Consider the following 17,843-nt stretch of genomic DNA (forward strand, 5'->3'; position numbering starts at 1 on the left):
TTGTGAAATATAACAAAAGTCTTTTATTGGTGAACAATCAACAGAAACTTCTTTGTCTTCAAAAGGTTAAACAAATGCTTCCAGGCTTTGTGCTACTGGTGGCTTCTAACTGTAACTTTACTCTAAAAGAAAATCCCTTTCCAAACTTCTCCCAGGCTAACTGTGAACCTAAACCTAACCGATGTGGGATCCACTACCGGGTTGAACTGCATCTCAAAGCACCGAGTGGACCTACCAGTAGGCCTGTTGTCACTTCAGCTGGAGTTCTTAGATGTCCAAAGCTGGTTTTCCCTCCGAAATTCCTCAGAGCTTTAGAGCTGTTTCCCTGGGAATCTTTGAGAATCCTTAAGACTGGTCTCCCCCGGGAAGTCTTAAGGGTTGAAGCCTTTGTACAGGAGAAGTCTGTATACGTCCTGTACATTGACTTTCCTTGCTGAGACTGACTGAAAATGGCTCCCTTCCCTTCACAATTGTCCTGGACAGGGGGCGGAACCAAACTTAACGATGATGGACAGGGGGCCTGCCCTATAACTGCAAACTTTAACAGGAAGCCACCCTTCTGCAGAATCACAACACTTAATACAAGGCAAATAAAGTGGGAGCTTCTGGTACAGCTGTACCAGCACACTATCTAACATGGGAAGGGTCCTTGTTGTTGTTAGTGTCTTGGCAAATTGACCAAGGCTTCACCCTTATTATCCAGTCTGGTGTTCTTGTCCTTAGCAAAACGATAAGTTACTATCTTTTATGGGGACGGCGGTCATGTTCGACTTCAGCATCAGAGCCATCTTGCTGGATAAGTTATTCACACATTTAAAAAAATCAGGCTGGTTATGTACCAATTTATTATAAAAGTACAGACACAACTTGGAAGAACAGCTTTTTCAAAAAAAAGTATTAGAATTAGGAACCATCAAAATGCCAGGAGGTGTTTAATGGTTGCAATGGAAAGTGTCCACCTAGGCATTTGAGACTCCTTCACAGTAAAGAGAAGAAGGGCAGACTAGCAGAGCTCTTCTCACAATATGCTCTCTGCCCATCAGCTGTCTCTAAAGCATCTCAGGTTTCCCTAATAGTTCCACTTTGCATCCCAGTCTTGGTACTCCAGAACAGAAGGGGAGACGCCACTTTAGAAGCTTGGTCTAATCACTCTTTCTTTGTAAGGTCTCTCAAACACTAGGTATAAACTAGGGACTGCCCAAGCGCACCCCTTCTGTGTTCTCAGAGGAGTAAACAAACCCCAAAAGACAGTAAGTGCTGCTTTAATTAAACAGCGTAACACAAGCTGGATGTTTGGTTTGGTTCACCTCTGCCTGCGGACCGGCAGAGCCTTGGCATCGTGACAATTACCTCTTCCAGTTGGAATTGGGAGGTGGCTGATGGCTGCCACTGATAGAGGGGGGCATTGGCAGTCAACTACATAGGCCAGCCCAAGTTTGCCAATGTCTGAGCTAGCTTCACTTTTCACACTATTTCACAGGGTCCCACCAGTGTTAAATGATTTCTAAAACTTACCATTATTCTACTATGGGATAGCTTTGAGAACTTAAATTGGGTGAACCAAACCAAACAACCTGTTTATCGAATCAGAGACATCTTGATGGATGAGTTATTCATGCATAAAAAAAATCAGGCTGGTTAGGTACCAATTTATTATAAAAATACAGACACAACTTGGAAGAACAGCTTTTTCAAAAAGGTATTAGAATTAGGAACCATCCAAATGCCAGGAGGTGTTTAATGGTTGCAATGGAAAGTGTCCACCTAGGCATTTGAGGCTCCTTCACAGTAAAGAGAAGAAGGGCAGACTAGCAGAGCTCTTCTCACAATATGCTCTTTGCCCATCAGCTGTCTGTAAAGCATCTCAGGTTTCCCTAATAATTCCACTTCGCATCCCAGTCTTGGTACCCCAAAACAGAAGGGGAGACACCACTTCAGAAGCTTGGTCTAATCACTCTTTCTTTGTAATGTCTCTCAAACATTAGGTATATACTAGGGACTGCCCAAGCGCACCCCTTCGGTGTTCTCAGAGGAGTAAACAAACCCAAAAAGACTTGCCAGGACTCTGTCCTTATGAGGCTAGAGACAATCTCTTATGTCCCAACTAAGCCCCAGTTTTGAAGCTCAAGGGATGGTGCTTCTCTCCTGGAGGGAACGCACCAGCCCTGCCTTGGAAGAGTCTCATCCTTTCCTTTCTGTCCTTCCCAAGATAAGGCCTGTTTTGTCCCAGTGCTGGTGGCATATCCCTCTCCTTGTTACAAGTAGACAAATGCATTCTGGTGGTGAAAACTAGGAGGCGCTGGTGCTTTGCTTCTACAGTGTTGCTAAAGTTCTGGTGGTGAAAATTTCAGAACTCTAACACAACTTTCAAAATTTTATTATTATTTCATTATCGGTGATTTTTGGGACCATGATGGCGAACCTATGACACGCGTGTTAGCACTGACACGCGTAACCATTTTTGATGACACACGGCCATATACTTTTGTGAGACCTTATTCTCAGTGTTAAATTATATCAAATCCATCAAAAGAAACAGATTGACAGATGATGTTAGTAGCACTTGCTTGGGCTTGAAGTGTACAAAATGCCAACCTTCAATTGAAGATTTAGTCCATGAAATTCAGCAACAAAAAAAGTCACTAATAAGCAGCTTAGTTAAAGAATTTCCCCTCCCACTCAGTTATCTTCGTTAACGGCAACCCTCACAAGTTAAATAATATCAAGACCAACAAAAGAAACCGACTGAAGGATGAACAAAGAAGTCACTAAGTGTTGGGGTTCAGCCTGCGTGTGAACCTGAACCTGATTCTCTGATTGTATTTCCTGATGCTACTGAACATGTATTTTTCCCTGATGGTAATGAAAATGTTGATTCTGAGGTCAGTGGCTTAGAAAGTGAAACTGTTTCAGAGCCAAGTGGTGATAGCTCTCCAGAGGAGTTAACACCTAGCTTCCTTAATGAGGATAGAAACGGACAGATTTGGAAAAACAGGAGTGAATCGCAGAGTCTGTGAAGGTCAAGCAGATTAAGGGAAAAGGAAGCACAGGCTTCAAAGCCTGGAGGCGTGTCACGAAACAGTTGCAGAGCCAAGTGGTGATAGCTCTCCAGAGGAGTTAACACCTGGCTTCCTTAATGAGGATAGAAAAGGACAGATTTGGAAAAACAGGAGTGAATCGCAGAGTCTGCGAAGGTCAAGCAGATTAAGGGAAAAGGAAGCTCAGGATTCAAAGCCTGGAGGCATGTCACGAAATAGTTTTTTCAGTTTTAAGTGCCTCTCGCCCGGTTGTCTCGTTAGATCAGGCATCGACTGAGGCCTTTCCTTGGCAGATTTCCCTGTTTCCCATGGCCTACATCCCAAGAGGCTTCTAGTGCTCCAAGTACGGTTAGTGGTTTGCTAACAGGTTCCAGGTTCTTACAGTGTTGCTTTTGGATGTTCATGGATATTCCTGACTGCTGAATTTTACAGTGGCTTTTTGACTTTGCATTTTCCTCTATTTTGTAGCCATTTTCATCAATAAAAAGGGATTGTTTTTCCCCACAGTCAAGTGTGGTGGATTGTTATCTTAGGGTCTCGTTTCCTGCTCTGGGTTACAACCCTAAGCAGGTAAGTTAAATAATTAGTTTTTGGGTTATTAAATACGGATATATATTACAATTATGCATTTTTTGTTATTTAAACGATAACTATCGCAAAATTATGTTGTTGTTTTTCTCAAAGTGGCACCACACCTGGATTATGCTCGCTTTTTTGGTGAATTTTGACACACCAAGCTGAAAAGGTCGCCCATCACTGTATTAGGAACTGCCATTTATAATGAATTTTTGAAAGTTGTGTTAGAGTTAACACTGAGAATAAGGTCTCACAAAAGTATATGGCCGCGTGTCATCAAAAATGGTTACGCATGTCAGTGCTGACACGCGTGTCATAGGTTTGCCATCATGGTCCTAATAGGTTCTGTCATAAAAATCACCAATAATGAAATTTTGAAAGTTGTGTCACAGTTCTGAAATTTTCACCACCAGAACTTTAGCAACACTGTAGAAGCAAAGCACCAGCGCCCACTAGTTTTCACCACCAGAACTTTAGTAGTGTTGTGGTTCAACAACAACAGCATGATGGGGATGAGAGTGAGAGTGCAGAGAGTGCAGCTGATGATGTTGGTTTTCAGTTTTCTCAGTCACGGCCTGTATCTGTAGAGAGGCCGCTGTTCTCACAGGAAAGGAATGCGGCTGATATGGCAGACGCTGAGAACCAAGGTCAAGGTGCCCAGGTGTTGAGACGGAGCCCACGGATTGCGGCCAAGTGTTGAGATCATCAGTTTGGTGGGAAAGCTGCTTGTTTTGATGTTTAGTGAATATATGCTCTGCTCTGGGGATTTCTCGGTGTCAGTTCCAACGTTGCTTTAAGGCTAGCTCCAGCTCCGGGCCTTGGGAAAGGCGGCTTCATACTTCATGCTATTTCATGGACTTTACACTGAACCTGTGCTTCAAGTCTCCTGCTTTGGGCAATATGGATTATATTGGATTATAACCTGTACTATTGATCTTTTCACTGCTTATGAACTGCCTTTTGTTTGAAAACCTCACAATAAACTATATACCTCACAACTCTGGCTGGTTTGTTGTAGAGAGCAAGGTGAATCTTATTCTGAGACACAACGAGTTTTGTAAGTACTTTCGAACCATGGATTGCACATGCCTAGGGAGCAACTCCAATTACGACCACCCCAACATACATCAGTGCATTTTCCCACTCAAATTTTCAGCTGTGCCCTTGGTGTGACAGAGATCAGGTAATTATAAGACCTCCAAAAGGTGAGCGGCTTCAAGGAAGCATCAGCCCTTGCAGCCATTCCTTTGGAAGCTCTTTCTGAAAGCTGGTCTCCTTGGAAGTTAGCCCTTCTTGTTCTCCTCTTGCAGCAAGCGGAGGAGGGAATAATCAGCCTCCTGGGGTTCACCAAGCTTGCAATAAACACCGCAAAAAGGAACCACTTGCAGAGTCCAGCCAAGTGAAACAGAGTGTTGGGGTTCAGCCTGATCCTGATCTGTGTGAACAGGATTCTCTGATAGTTTTTCCAACTGAGCAAGCTCTCCCTGACCCTGACAGTGTGGAATCTGTTGTTGATGCAGAGGTCAGCGGGGATGAAAAGGAAACTCAACAGCTGGAGGAAAATGTTTTGGAAGTTAGCCGTGATATCTCTCCACCTGGGGTTTCTAATGAGGACCGAAGAGAACAGATAGTCAGAGACAGAAATGTTTCCCAGTTTCTACGAAGGTCACAGTGCTTACAGGAGAAAGAGGCCCATACGGAAAAATCAAGGGGCGTTTCAAAGAATAGCTTCTTTGGTTTAAGAGGCCTCCTGCCGGGTGCCTCTTTAGATCAAGCAACGTTTGGGACTGTGGCTGTGTCTTGGCAGAATTCCTGTGTTCCATGGCCAGTAATCCCAGAGGCTTCTAGTTTCCAAGTTCATGGTTAGTAAAAGGCTAACAGACTCCTGGTTATTGTTTTGTGGCTTTTGAAGTTTTGCTCAAGTTCAGAGATTCTACTGACTGCTGTGTTTTTCTGTGGCTTTTTGACTCTGCATTTACCTTTCTATTGTAACCAATTTTTCATCAATAAACAAGGATTGCTTTTCCTACAGTCCAGTGTGGTGGATTTAATCTTATGATCTCGTTTCTTGAACTGGGATGCAACACAGAGCTTCCTCCAATTTCCAGAAGGAGGAAGAGGGCTAGCAAGGAGGCCCTTGCTGACATCAAAGGGGAACACCGGTCCCTCATGGCAGTGTCTCAGTCCCACAAGAAGGCGCTCAAGGGCTGTTGACACCCCACTAACCTACTGTGCTGGCACAGAGGGACCACAATAAGGTGGGTCCACATTATTCTATGGGGAGCTTCCTTTGAGTACAGCGTGACAGGTGCTTTTGTCTCTCCCATTGCTACATATGGCCTTCTTTAGCCCGGCTGACCACGGAATGCATCCCACCTCATGTCCATTCCTCGTTGTGGAAGACAGCTCCCCCAAATGCTCTTTTCCACACATTCTCCAGGATCACAGGGGACTCCTGGAAGTGCATCTAAACACGAGCAGCAGAAAGTCCCCATTAAGCCAGAGAGTCGAGGGATCTAGGCCGCCACTTCCCGGAGCAGAAGGTTCTTCTTGTAGCACGCCAGGCTGCAGAGGGGCACCCCAGTGTGAGAGCAGGAGTACCGCTTGAGGTTGGGGCATCCGGCGACCCCGCAAGGCGTGGGCGGAGGCACAGGGGGCAAGGCGGAGGGCAGCAGGGGCAGAGGGGCCCCCGGGGGGAAGGAGACCGTGATCCCGTCGGCAGCATTGCGGTAGGAGACGGTGGGCACCACGGCCCCTTTGGCCTTGCGCTCCCGCAGGGTCTTCACTTTGGCCTTGCTGGTCTTGGTCAGGCGCTCGATGGTCTGGTTCTTGTTCTCCTCGGCCTTCTTGGCGGCCTGCAGGCGCCGCTTGCGGGCTCGCTCCTCCCGCTTGACCAGCATCTCCTCCGTCAGCTCCTTGGCTTTGTAGCCCATGGGCAGCTCGAGCAACGGCTGGCTCTGCTGCTTGTGCAGAAGGGCTTTCTGGAAGCAGACGCAGAAGGAGAGAAGGTGAGTGAGTGAACCATTGACCTATGAGGCCTTCAACCTGGAGCTTCTCTCACCAGGCCATCTTCATACTTTGAGGCCCATCTCACACAGAGACTTCTCTCATAGACTAAGGCCTACCTCCCACTGAGGTTTACCTCGGACTGATGGCTACTAAGCTACAGGCACACCTACTTATATAGAACTGCAGATTTTGCTGAGTCATTGCATCCATTTAACCTTTTTAGGGCTTGACTCACATTTTTGTAATTAAAAATACCTAGTTAATTTTTAATATTATTTATTTATTTGTTTATTTATTTACAGTATTTGTATACCGCTTTTCTCACCCCTGAGGGGAACTCAAAGCGGTTTACACATAAGTAATGGCAAAATTCAATGCCAGTACAATTACAATTATATACACTACAATCTATATAAATAAACATACAATGTTAGTTTGTGGGTTTAACAGAATTCAAAAACCACTGGACGAATTGACACCAAATTTGTCACCTAACAACCCAATGTATGTCCCTCACTCAAAAACATTGATTTTGTAATTTGGGAGTTGTAGTTGCTAGGATTTATAGTTCACCTACAATCAAAGAGCATTCTGAACCCCACCAACGATGGAATTGAACCAAACTTGGCACACAGTTCTCCCATGACCAACAGAAAATACTGGAAGAGTTTGGTGGGCAGTGTCCTTTGGTTCTGGAGTTGTAGTTCACCTACATCCAGAAAGCACTGTGGACTCAAACAATGGACCAAACTCTTAACGAATACTCAATATGCCCAAATGTGAACTCTGGTGGAGTTTGGGGAAAATAGAATCTTGACATTTGCGAGTTGTAGTTGCTGGGATTTGTAGTTCACCTAAAATCACAGAGCATTCTGAACTCCACCAACAACAGAATTGGGCTAAACCTCCCACACAGAACCCCCATGACCACCAGAGTGGGCCACAGCAACGCGTGGCAGGGGACGGCTAGTAATATAATATAATATATTGTATATACATATATTTATAATATTATAATGTAATGCAATATAATACTAATAAGATGATATTATAATTATATATATTTATATTACATGTAATATTACTAATAATATTACAATAAGTATAGTACAATATAGTAATATATAATACTAATATTGTACTATGCTAATAATATAATACATACTTTAATATTGTAATGTAATGCAATATAATACTAATAAGATGATATTATAATATATATATTTATATTACATGTAATATTACTAATAATATTACAATATAATGGTATAATACAATATAGTAATATATAATACTGATATTGTACTATGCTAATAATATAATATATTATATTATATATATTTTGTAAGCTGCTCTGAGTCCCCTTCGGGGCAAGAAGGGCGGCATAGAAATGTCGTAAATAAATAAATAAAAATAGATAAATAGGTACTGCTTAAGCGGAGAGGTATTTAAGATACCCATGCCAGAAAAAAGCCAATGATTCGATTAAGGAGGAAGTTATGAACAAAGCTCTTCGGCAGGGAAAAGTGGAGCAATAGCACTCCCTGTGGCCAGGACCGAGCACAGCCTCCAAGATGCCTAAGATGGGAATGCCTATATATACCTCTATTTATGTACAGTTGTCTGTCTTGTCAGTGTATAACAAGTAATGGCAAAATTCAATGCTAGTACAAACAATTATACACTACAATTAGAAATAAATCAAGTTTAAAAAGTACATCCAAAAGCAATAAAAAATCATTAAAACAATAAAACAGTCTCGTCCATTGACGAGACTGTTTTATTGTTATTTCTGACAGGGCTGAGCAATCCAGCCACTCTGCTTCCTATTCCAACACCCTGATCAAGAACCCCATTCAGGAAGGGGACATATATACAGAAGGACTAAAGGGGCAATGTGGTCTGCCCCAAATCCATACTTGCCTTCCAGGTCTGCAAGGCTTCCCAACCACCGCATGCCTCATCCTGGCATGCGCTTTGCTTCCTCCAACCCAAAAGACACAGTGTTTCCTCACCTGCCTGGCTGTCAGGAGAGACTCGTCCACCTCCTTCTTGAGCTCCCCGTTGTCGTCCAGCTCGCCCCTCTCCAGGGCATCCAGCCAGCGCTGCTCTTCCTCCTCTTCACGGGCCGGGAAACCCATTTCGGCGTCAATCTCTGGCAGAGGGGAGGGCTCCAGGTTGCTGTCTTCATCTGGCCATAGAAAAGTGTAAATGAAGGGGGGTCTTTGGAAGCAATGTGTCTATACCACGCAAGGGGCAAACTTGGGCCCTCCAGGTGTTTTGGACTTCAACTCCCACAATTCCTAACAGCCAGTAGGCTGTTAGGAATTGTGGGAGTTGAAGTCCAAAACACCTGGAGGGCCCAAGTTTGCCCCCTGCATGGTATACATTCATCTTTAGTCTTGTTTTGCATGTTTTTACCATCTAGTTCTGTCCTAATGATCCAAGCCTGTATCTCTTCATGAGATCACCAATCCTCCACTTTGTTGGGGTTTAGCCTGTGATTATGTCTAATAATCAGTGTACTCTGGATGTTGGGAGTGACAATGAGGTTCATATGTCTAATGATGAGGTTGCTCTAGATGCAGAAAATGGCAATGGGCCAGCTGCTGAAAATAATGAGCCAGTAGATAGGAGAAATGCTTTCAGTCAGCAAAGAAAAACAAACCAGGCTCTCTGCCAGATTGCGGGAGAGACTGATAACAGATTCAAGGCTGAAAAGAAATACATTCCTGGCTGCTTGGGATATGGAGGATAAAAGTGGGATAAAAAGTGTCAAGTACAGAATCTGTAGCCAGACGAAGCAACGTTGCAACTGAGTCAAGACTTCATCTCAGGTCCCTGGAAGCCTTGCCTTGGATAGATTCCTGTGTTAAGTGCCTTGTCCAATTCATGGGGTTTTACCTTGGAAGTTCCAGTATTTGTTTTCATGAAGTCTGATGGACTAATTTCCTGGACTATTCGTTTCTATCTATCTTTCTACCTAATTGGATTTACCTATTTTTGTGGATTGCTTTTGACTGCTAGTAAAAGGTAAAGGTTGTCCCCTGACATTAAGTCCAGTCATGTCTGACTCTGGGGTGTGGTGCTCATCTCCATTTCTAAGCCGAAGAGCCGGCGTTGTCCGTAGACACCTCCAAGGTCATGTGGCTGGCATTACTGCATGGAGTGCCGTTACTGCTTTTACTGCTACTGCTTTTAAATATCTTCAATAAACTGCTTGCATTTTCACTCAGCTGTGTGGTGTTTAAAGTCAGAGGGCTTCCTCACCTGGAGTGCAACACACTTCTTGGGGTCAAGGAGCATCATCCAAGCTTACTCCCCAAGAAAGCAGTCTAGCAGCTGGGCTGTCTGGCAGAAAAGGGGTGAGCAGTTCTGTCTACCCATGGGATCCTGAAAAGTTATTTTCTCTTCCCCCGGCCCCTCAGACAACCATACCCAAGAAGCACCACAGGGAAAGCATCCTCTTCCACTCACCCAGCCAAGCTCGATACTGTTCAATGGGCACACCTTCCATGGGCTCTTCCTCATCATCCACAACCATCAGTGGGGACGGGGAGCGGGGCCTCTCGGGGATGACGGTGAAGGTTGGCACACTAGGAGGAAAAGAGCCACCAAGTCAAAACTAGAATGACAAAAGGGACCGGGAAGAGATTTGCAGCCTAGCCAAGCCCAACTCTGAACTGGGCTGGAAAGAGCCAGGCAAAGCAACAGACCCACAAGGGTGTTCCTGAACTTCAGTGTGCCTCTCTTTCAGATACTTGGAAGGTTTCTTAGGTTAAGCTGAACCAAACATGGACCGACCTACACCCCTTCCCATCAACATCACACGTCCTATGTTTTGGTAGTTATCAAAAATCAGCAGCTGTAGTTTTAGCAAATCAGAAGCTTCTTGGAACAGCGGTAGAAAGAAAGAGCTTCAGCAATTATAGGAGCAGAGTCAAGCTTTAAACCTTACAAAAGACTTTACTGAAAGAACTACATTTTCTAGATAGGAAAGTAAGGGCTTAGTTGGCTCTGTCTCTATATCTTTGGAGACACCTTGTCTCTCCATGCAAATTTTAATTGTTGCTTATTTATTTATTTATTTATTTATTTGCAGTATTTCTATTCCGCCCTTCTCACCCTGCAGGGGACTCAGGGCGGATTACAGTGTACACATATATGGCAAACATTCAATGCCAATTTTTGACATACATATACAGACATAGGTAGGTAAGATAGTCCCCTGGCATTAAGTCCAGTCATGTCTGACTCTGGGGTGTGGTGCTCATCTCCATTTCTAAGCCGAAGAGCCAGCGTTGTCCGTAGACACCTCCAAGGTCATGTGGCCGGCATGACCGCATGGAGCGCCGTTACCTTCCCGCAGGAGCGGTACCTAGTAATCTACTCACATTTGCATGTTTTCGAACTGCTAGGTTGGCAGAAGCTAGGGCTGACAGCGGAAGCTCACGCTGCTCCCCGGAATCGAACCTGTGACCTTTCGATCAACAAGCTCAGCAGCTCAGTGCTTTAACCCACTGCGCCACCGGGGGCTCCATATACAGACATACATACAAAAAGTTAAATAGCCTCTGTGTATGTCTAAATAGCCTCTATATACAGACCTACACAGAGGCTATTTAACTTTTTCTGGCCGCCAGGGGAGCTGTCGCTTTCATCGTCCATCTGCGATGCTGATGAAGTACTTCCGCATTCCCCGCATGCTTACCCGCTGGAACGGTCTGCTGGAGTCTTCTTTATGGCCTCATAAATTAATTTAGCTTCCCCACACTTTAAGGTGGTACCTAATTTTCCTACTTAACAGATGCAACTGTCTTTCGGGTTGCAAAGGTCGACAACAGGCTACACACAATTGGTTGGAAACCCACTCCAACCCAGGCTGGCTTCGAACTCATGACCAGAGTGATCAGAGTGATCTTAATGCAACTGACACTCAGCCAGCTGCACCACAATCCCGGTGGGATTGTCCTTCCCATTGACATTAGATCAGCCCCTTCGTTAATGGTGTTTCGAAGAAAACGAAAAACCTGGCTGTTCGAACAGGCGTTCGGTTAAACAATGCAATGTGCACGATGAATATAGGAAACGGAATTATGGAAGATGAATTGGATCACGATTCTAGTTACGAGATGTTAATGTGTTGTTATTGATGTGTCATTTTGTATATTATGCTGTTAATGGTTTTTAAATTTTGTATGCTGTTGGATTGACTTTTGCTCTTGTTGTAAACCAAGTTGAGTCGCCTAGAAGGCTAAAAAATTGCGGTATACAAGCAAAGTAAATAATAAATAAATAAATAAATATGCAACAATTAAAACAGAATTAAACACGAGCAGCACTAAAAAAATTAAAAACATATTCAAAGTTAAAAAACATCTCCATCTTTAAAAGCCTGTCTGAAAAGAAATATGCAAATATGCAAACATTAATAAATGTAACAGTATTAAAATTCGCAGTTATAACCTATCAGTCTAACAAAGAAAAATAGGAAGAGAGAAAGAGAGAGGCAGACAAAGAGGGCAAGGGGGGGAGGCTTTCTCTGCCAACTAATCTACCTATATCCAATTCCTTGATGAGGAATATAAACTTGTGCAGGTTGTGGTTGAGTTCCAACACAACGTGTCCCTCAATTGCTCTTTCTGCCCAGCGCTATTGATCCCTGCGCCTCCGCCTTACCTCTTGGTGCCCAGGATCTGTCCTCCCAGCTTGATTTTGAGCTTCAGCTGAGGCTTTGGGGGAGCAGGGCTTGTCTCCGCTGCCAACAGGCCTCCGTCCTCACGGTGGTGTCTCTTCTTATGCTTTTTCTTGTGTTTCTTGTGCTTCTTCTTGTGGGACCCATGGCTGTTGGACTCATCCTCATCGCCTGCAAGGGTTTGAGAAAAGCAAGAAGGCTACCAACTGCAGAGCTTAGAATGCACCAAATCACCTGGGCTGCAATAGCTCCTGTTGCTAATTCCTCCAGTGTGCACATCTCTTTCCTCTGCTTTGTGCATGATATATTCAGCATATAAATTAAAAATGGTGAAGACGAGACGTATTTGATGGAAAACCATTTCTTTTTCCTATCCTCTGTCCAAATGACAGCTTCTTGTTACAAATCAGGGACAACAAAATGTTGTGGCGGACCAATTTCTTTAGAAGCAAAACATAGTTTCTCATGCTCTACACCGGGCATAGGCAAGCTTCTACATAGCCCTATATTGCAACATATGAGAAGCTCAGCCTGTCATTGAACATCAGGAAAACCAAAGTGCTCTTCCAGCAGTCACCAGCCAATCCCTTTCCAATGCCAGAGATACAGCTTAATGGTGTAACATTAGAAAATGTGGACCATTTCTGCTACCTTGGCAGCCACCTCGCCACCAAAGTCAACATCGACACCGAAATACAACACCACCTGAGCTCTGTGAGTGCAGCATTTTCCCGAATGAAGCAGAGAGTGTTTGAGGACCGGGACAACCATAGGGAGACCAAGGTGCTTGTTTACGAAGCTATTGTCCTCCCAACCCTGCTATACGCCCGCGAAACGTAGACTGTCTACAGGCGTCACATGCAAATCCTGGAATGATTCCATCAGTGCTGCCTCAGGAAAATCCTGCAAATCTCTTGAGAAGACAGGCGGACAAATGTCAGTGTGCTGGAAGAAGCAAAGACCACTAGCACTGAAGCGATGCTCCTCCGCCATCAACTCCGCTGGACTGGCCACGTTGTCCGGATGCCCGACCACCGTCTCCCAAAGCAGTTGCTCTACTCCGAACTCAAGAATGGAAAGCAGGATGTTGGTGGACAGGAAAAGGGATTGAAAGATGGGCTCAAAGCCAACCTTAAGAACTCTGCCATAGACACTGAGAATTGGGAAGCCCTGGCCCTTGAGCGCTCCAGCTAGAGCTCAGCTGTGACCAACAGTGCTGCAGAATTTGAAGAGGCACGAATGGAGGGTGAAAGAGAAACGTGCCAGGAGGAAGGCGCGTCAAGTCAACCCCTACCAGGACCGCCTTCCAGATGGAAACCAGTGCCTTCACTGTGGGAGAAGATGCAGGTCAAGAATAGGGCTCCACAGTCACCTACGGACCCACCCCCAGGACATCGAACTTGGGGGACAATCCTACTCGGACTACGAGGGATCGCCTAAGTAAGTAAGTAATATTCCAGAATATCAAGGCAGAAAATCCCACGTTATCTGAGTGTGAACTCAGATAACACAGTTCAAAGCAAATACTGTTACATCCCGAATAGACTACTGCAATGCTCTCTACGTGGGGTTGCCCTTGAAGACTGTTCGGAAACTTCAACTAGTCCAGCGAGCGGTAGCCAGATTGCTCACCGGAGCGTCATACAGGGAGCATACCATCCCCCTGCTGTGCCAGCTCCACTGGCTGCCGATTCAGTTCCGAGCACAATTCAAGGTGCTGGTTTTGACCTACAAAACCCTGTACGGTTCTGGTCCAGTGTATCTGTCCGAACGTATCTCCCTCTACGTCCCACCCCGGAGTTTGAGATCATCTGGGGAGGCCCTGCTCTAGACCCCACCACTGTCACAAGTGAGGCTGGTGGGGACGAGGAGCAGGGCTTTCTCAGTGGTGGCCCCTCACCTGTGGAACTCACTCCCGGGGGAAATCAGGGCATCATCATCCCTCCTTGCCTTCAGGAGGAGGGTGAAGACGTGGTTATGGGACCAGGCCTTTGGGCACTCTGATAATTAAATCAGACAATCAGGCGAGTAAGACCAGCAGGATTGATGAAGTGGAACATAAAACTAGATCTATGAGTTAACGAACGCTGATCATGTAAGAGGAGAAATTGGGTTTGTATTTGGTTTTATTGATTTTATTGATTTTATGGTTATAATGTATATTTGTTGTTAACTGTGTATTGATGTAATTCTGTGTTTGATTGTCTTTATGATGCAGGCATCAAATTGTGCCTTTGCTTTTGTAAGCCGCCCTGAGTCCCCTTCGGGGTGAGAAGGGCGGGGTAAAAGAACCCCAAATAAATAAATAAATAAATACTGTGGGAATTTCTGCCTAGATATTCTGGGATTAAAGGCTGTGTGGAAGGGCCCCATATAATCCAGATTATCAAAGCAAATAACCCTCATCTGCTTTGAACTGGATTAGATGAGTCTACACTGCCAAATAATCCGGTCCAAAGAAGATAATGAGGGTTTCAATTATGGTAGTGTAGAAGGGGCTTATGATGCAGAAGTCTCACATTCATTTTGGGTGCATCTACACTGTAGAGTTAATGCGGGTTGGTACCACTTGAACTACCAATGGCTCAAGAGTATGGGATCCCGGGAGATGTAGTTTTGCAAGGCCTTTTGGGCCTTCTCTGCCAAATCTCAGCGTTACACACCCTGGAGCCATGGCAGTTAAAAGCGATGTCAAACTGCGTTAACTCTGCAGTGTAGACGCTCTCTTCTTTGTGGGAAGGGACCACGCAGGCCTCCCCGCCGCTTCCTTCCCTTCCTGCCCGGCTCTGCTTACCCCTCCCGGCGCCCTCCATTCTCCCGCCGCCCGCTTCCGATCTCCGCCACGCTTTGCTCATCGCTCCGGATCTCCGGAACGCCGCTTCGCAGCTCTTGTTCCCGAGGGGACCGCAATTGGGAAGGACACGGCCGCCTGTGACGTACTTCCGGCTCAGAAACTACAGAGCGATGAAGGGTCAGCAAGCCGTTCCATAGAGTTACACTTCTTAGACTCACACAAGAGCAGCAACTTCCGGGCCTCTCTCGGAAGTTCCGTCGCTTCACACCCTTCCGTCCTTTTCTGCGCTTCGAAAGCCATTTCCCCTGAACTGATTGGTTCCGTTTGTCATTGCAGCATAAAAAGAGGAATTGCCAGGGCAGACTTCCTCCTCTACTTCCTTGCCTTCCTTCTCCTGTTCTTCCCACTCCTCCTTCTCTTCCTCTTCTACTTCCTTCTTCCTCTTCTACTTCCTTTCTTTCCTCCTCTACTTCCTTTTCCTTCTTTCTTTCCTTCTCTTCTTCTATGTATTTCCTTCCTCCTCCTCTTTCTCCTCTACTTCCATGTCTTCTTTCTCCTGTTCTTCCCACTCCTCCTTCTCTTCCTCTTCTACTTCCTTATTCCTCTTCTACTTCCTTCCTTTCTTCCTCTACTTCCTTTTCCTTCTTTCCTCCTCCTCTTCTTCTATGTATTTCCTTCCTCCTCCTCTTTCTCCTCTACATCCATGTCTTCTTTCTCCTGTTCTTCCCACTCTTCCTTCTCTTCCTCTTCTACTTCCTTTCTTTCCTTCTCTACTTCCTTTTCCTTCTTTCTTTCCTCCCCCTCTTCTTCTTCTATGTATTTCCTCCCTCCCTCCTCCTCCTCTTTCTCCTCTACTTCCTTGCCTTCTGTCTCCTGTTCTTCCCACTCCTCCTTCTCTTCCTCTTCTACTTCCTTATTCCTCTTCTACTTCCTTTCTTTCTTCCTCTACTTCCTTTTCCTTCTTTCCTCCTCTTCTTCTTCTATGTATCTCCTTCCTCCTCCTCTTTCTCCTCTACTTCCTTGCCTTCTGTCTCCTGTTCTTCCCACTCCTCCTTCTCTTCCTCCTCTTCTTCCTTCTTCCTCTTCTCCTTCCTTTCTTTCCTCCTCCTCTCCTTGTATGTATTTCCTTCCTTCCTCCTCCTCTTTCTCCTCTACTTCCATGCCTTCTTTCTCCTGTTCTTCCCACTCCTCCTTCTCTTCCTCCTCTACTTCCTTTCCTTCCTCATTTACTTCCTTTTTCCTTCCTCTTCTTCTATGTATTTCCTTCCTCCTCCTCCTCCTCTTTCTCCTGTACTTCCTTGCCTTCTTTCTCCTGTTCTTCCCACTCCTCCTCTTCCTCTTCTACTTACTTTCTTTCTTCCTCTACTTCCTTTTTCCTTCTTTCTTTCTTCCTCTTCTTCTATGTATTTCCCTCCTCCTCCTCCTCCTTCTCTTTCTCCTCTACCTCCTTGCCTTCCGTCTGTTCTTCCCACTCCTCCTTCTTTTCCTCCTCCACTTTCTACTTCCTCTTCAATTTCCTTTCCTTCCTCCTCTACTTCCTTTTTCTTTCTTTCCTTCCTTCCTCTTCTACTTCCTTTTTCCTTCCTTCCTTCTCCTCTTTCTCCTCTACTTCCTTTCTTCTCCTTTTCCTCCTCTACTTCCTTCTTCAGCCTCCTCTATTTACTTTCCTCATCATCTTCCTCTACTGTCTTTCCTTTCTCCTCCTTCTCTTCCTCTACTTTCTTTCCACCTCCACCTCCTCTATATCCTTTCCCCTTCTCTTCCTTTCCTTCCTCCTCCTCCTTTCCCTCCTCTATTTCCTTTTCTTCCTCCTTTACTTCTTTCCTTCTCCTGTTTCCTTCCCTTCTCCTTCCTCCTCTATTTTCTTCCCTTCTTTCTGCTTATTTTCCTCCTCTACTTCCTCCTCTTCCTCCTCCTCTTCGCTTTTCCTTCCTCTTCTCCTTTTCTTCCTACTCTCTTTCCTTCTTTCTCCTGTTCTTCTCCCTTCCCTTCTCTTCTTCTATATGCTTTCCTTCCTTCTCCTCCATTTTCTATAGTTCCTTTTCTTCCCCTCCCCTTTCTTCTCTACTACCTTTCCTTATTTCTCATCCTTTTCCTCTTCTTTCTCCCCTACTTCCTTTCCTTTCCCATTTTTCTCCTCTACTTCCCTTCCATCCTCCTTTTCCCTTTCCTCTCCCTCCTCTACTTCCTTTCCTAACTCCTACTACTCTCCCTCCTTTACTTTCTTTCCTTCTTTCTCCTGTTCTTCACCCTCCTTCTTTTGTTCTATGTCCTTTCCTTCCTCCTCCTTTTCATCCTCTAATTCATTTCCTTCTCCTCCTCTTTCTCTTGTACTCTTTCTCTCCCCTACTTTCTTTCCTGCTTTTCCTTCTCCAGTTTATCCTCTACTTCCTTTCCCTCCTCCTCCCTTTCCTCTTCCTTTACTTCTTTTCCGTCCTCCTCCTCCTTTTCCTCCTCTTCCATTTTCTCCTCTACTTCCTTTCCTTTTCCTCCTCCTTTTCCTCCTTTCTTTTCTTCATCCTCTTTTACTTTCTTTCTTTCTTTCCTTCCTCCTCCTCTACTTCTTTACCTTCTTTTCTCCTTTTCCTTTTCTTCCATTTTCTCTTCTTTTCCTTTCTCCTCCTTTTCCTCTTTCTCCTCTACTTCCTTTCCTTCTCCCCCCCCCCCCCCCACCTCAGTGTGCCTTTGCCTTCAGGCTGCTTGGAAAGAGGGATGGGGGGCCATTGTCCCA

The 17,843-nt window shown here is 45.1% G+C and overlaps 1 protein-coding gene across 1 annotated transcript; it reads right to left on the reverse strand.

Moving 5' to 3' along the window:
- Positions 1–812: 812 nt before the first annotated feature.
- On the reverse strand, positions 813–15,252 carry INO80B (INO80 complex subunit B). The gene is made up of 5 exons (XM_067468458.1): positions 15,113–15,252; positions 12,303–12,489; positions 10,101–10,219; positions 8,639–8,814; positions 813–6,595 (listed from the first exon to the last, which is right to left on the reverse strand). The coding sequence occupies exons 1-5, from the start codon at positions 15,171–15,173 to the stop codon at positions 6,131–6,133; spliced, it is 1,008 nt and encodes a 335-aa protein (XP_067324559.1). The 5' UTR covers positions 15,174–15,252; the 3' UTR covers positions 813–6,130.
- Between the last annotated feature and the right edge of the window lie 2,591 nt (positions 15,253–17,843).

This window comes from Anolis sagrei, chromosome 5 (genome assembly GCF_037176765.1).
Source record: "Anolis sagrei isolate rAnoSag1 chromosome 5, rAnoSag1.mat, whole genome shotgun sequence".
Lineage (NCBI taxonomy): Eukaryota > Metazoa > Chordata > Lepidosauria > Squamata > Dactyloidae > Anolis > Anolis sagrei.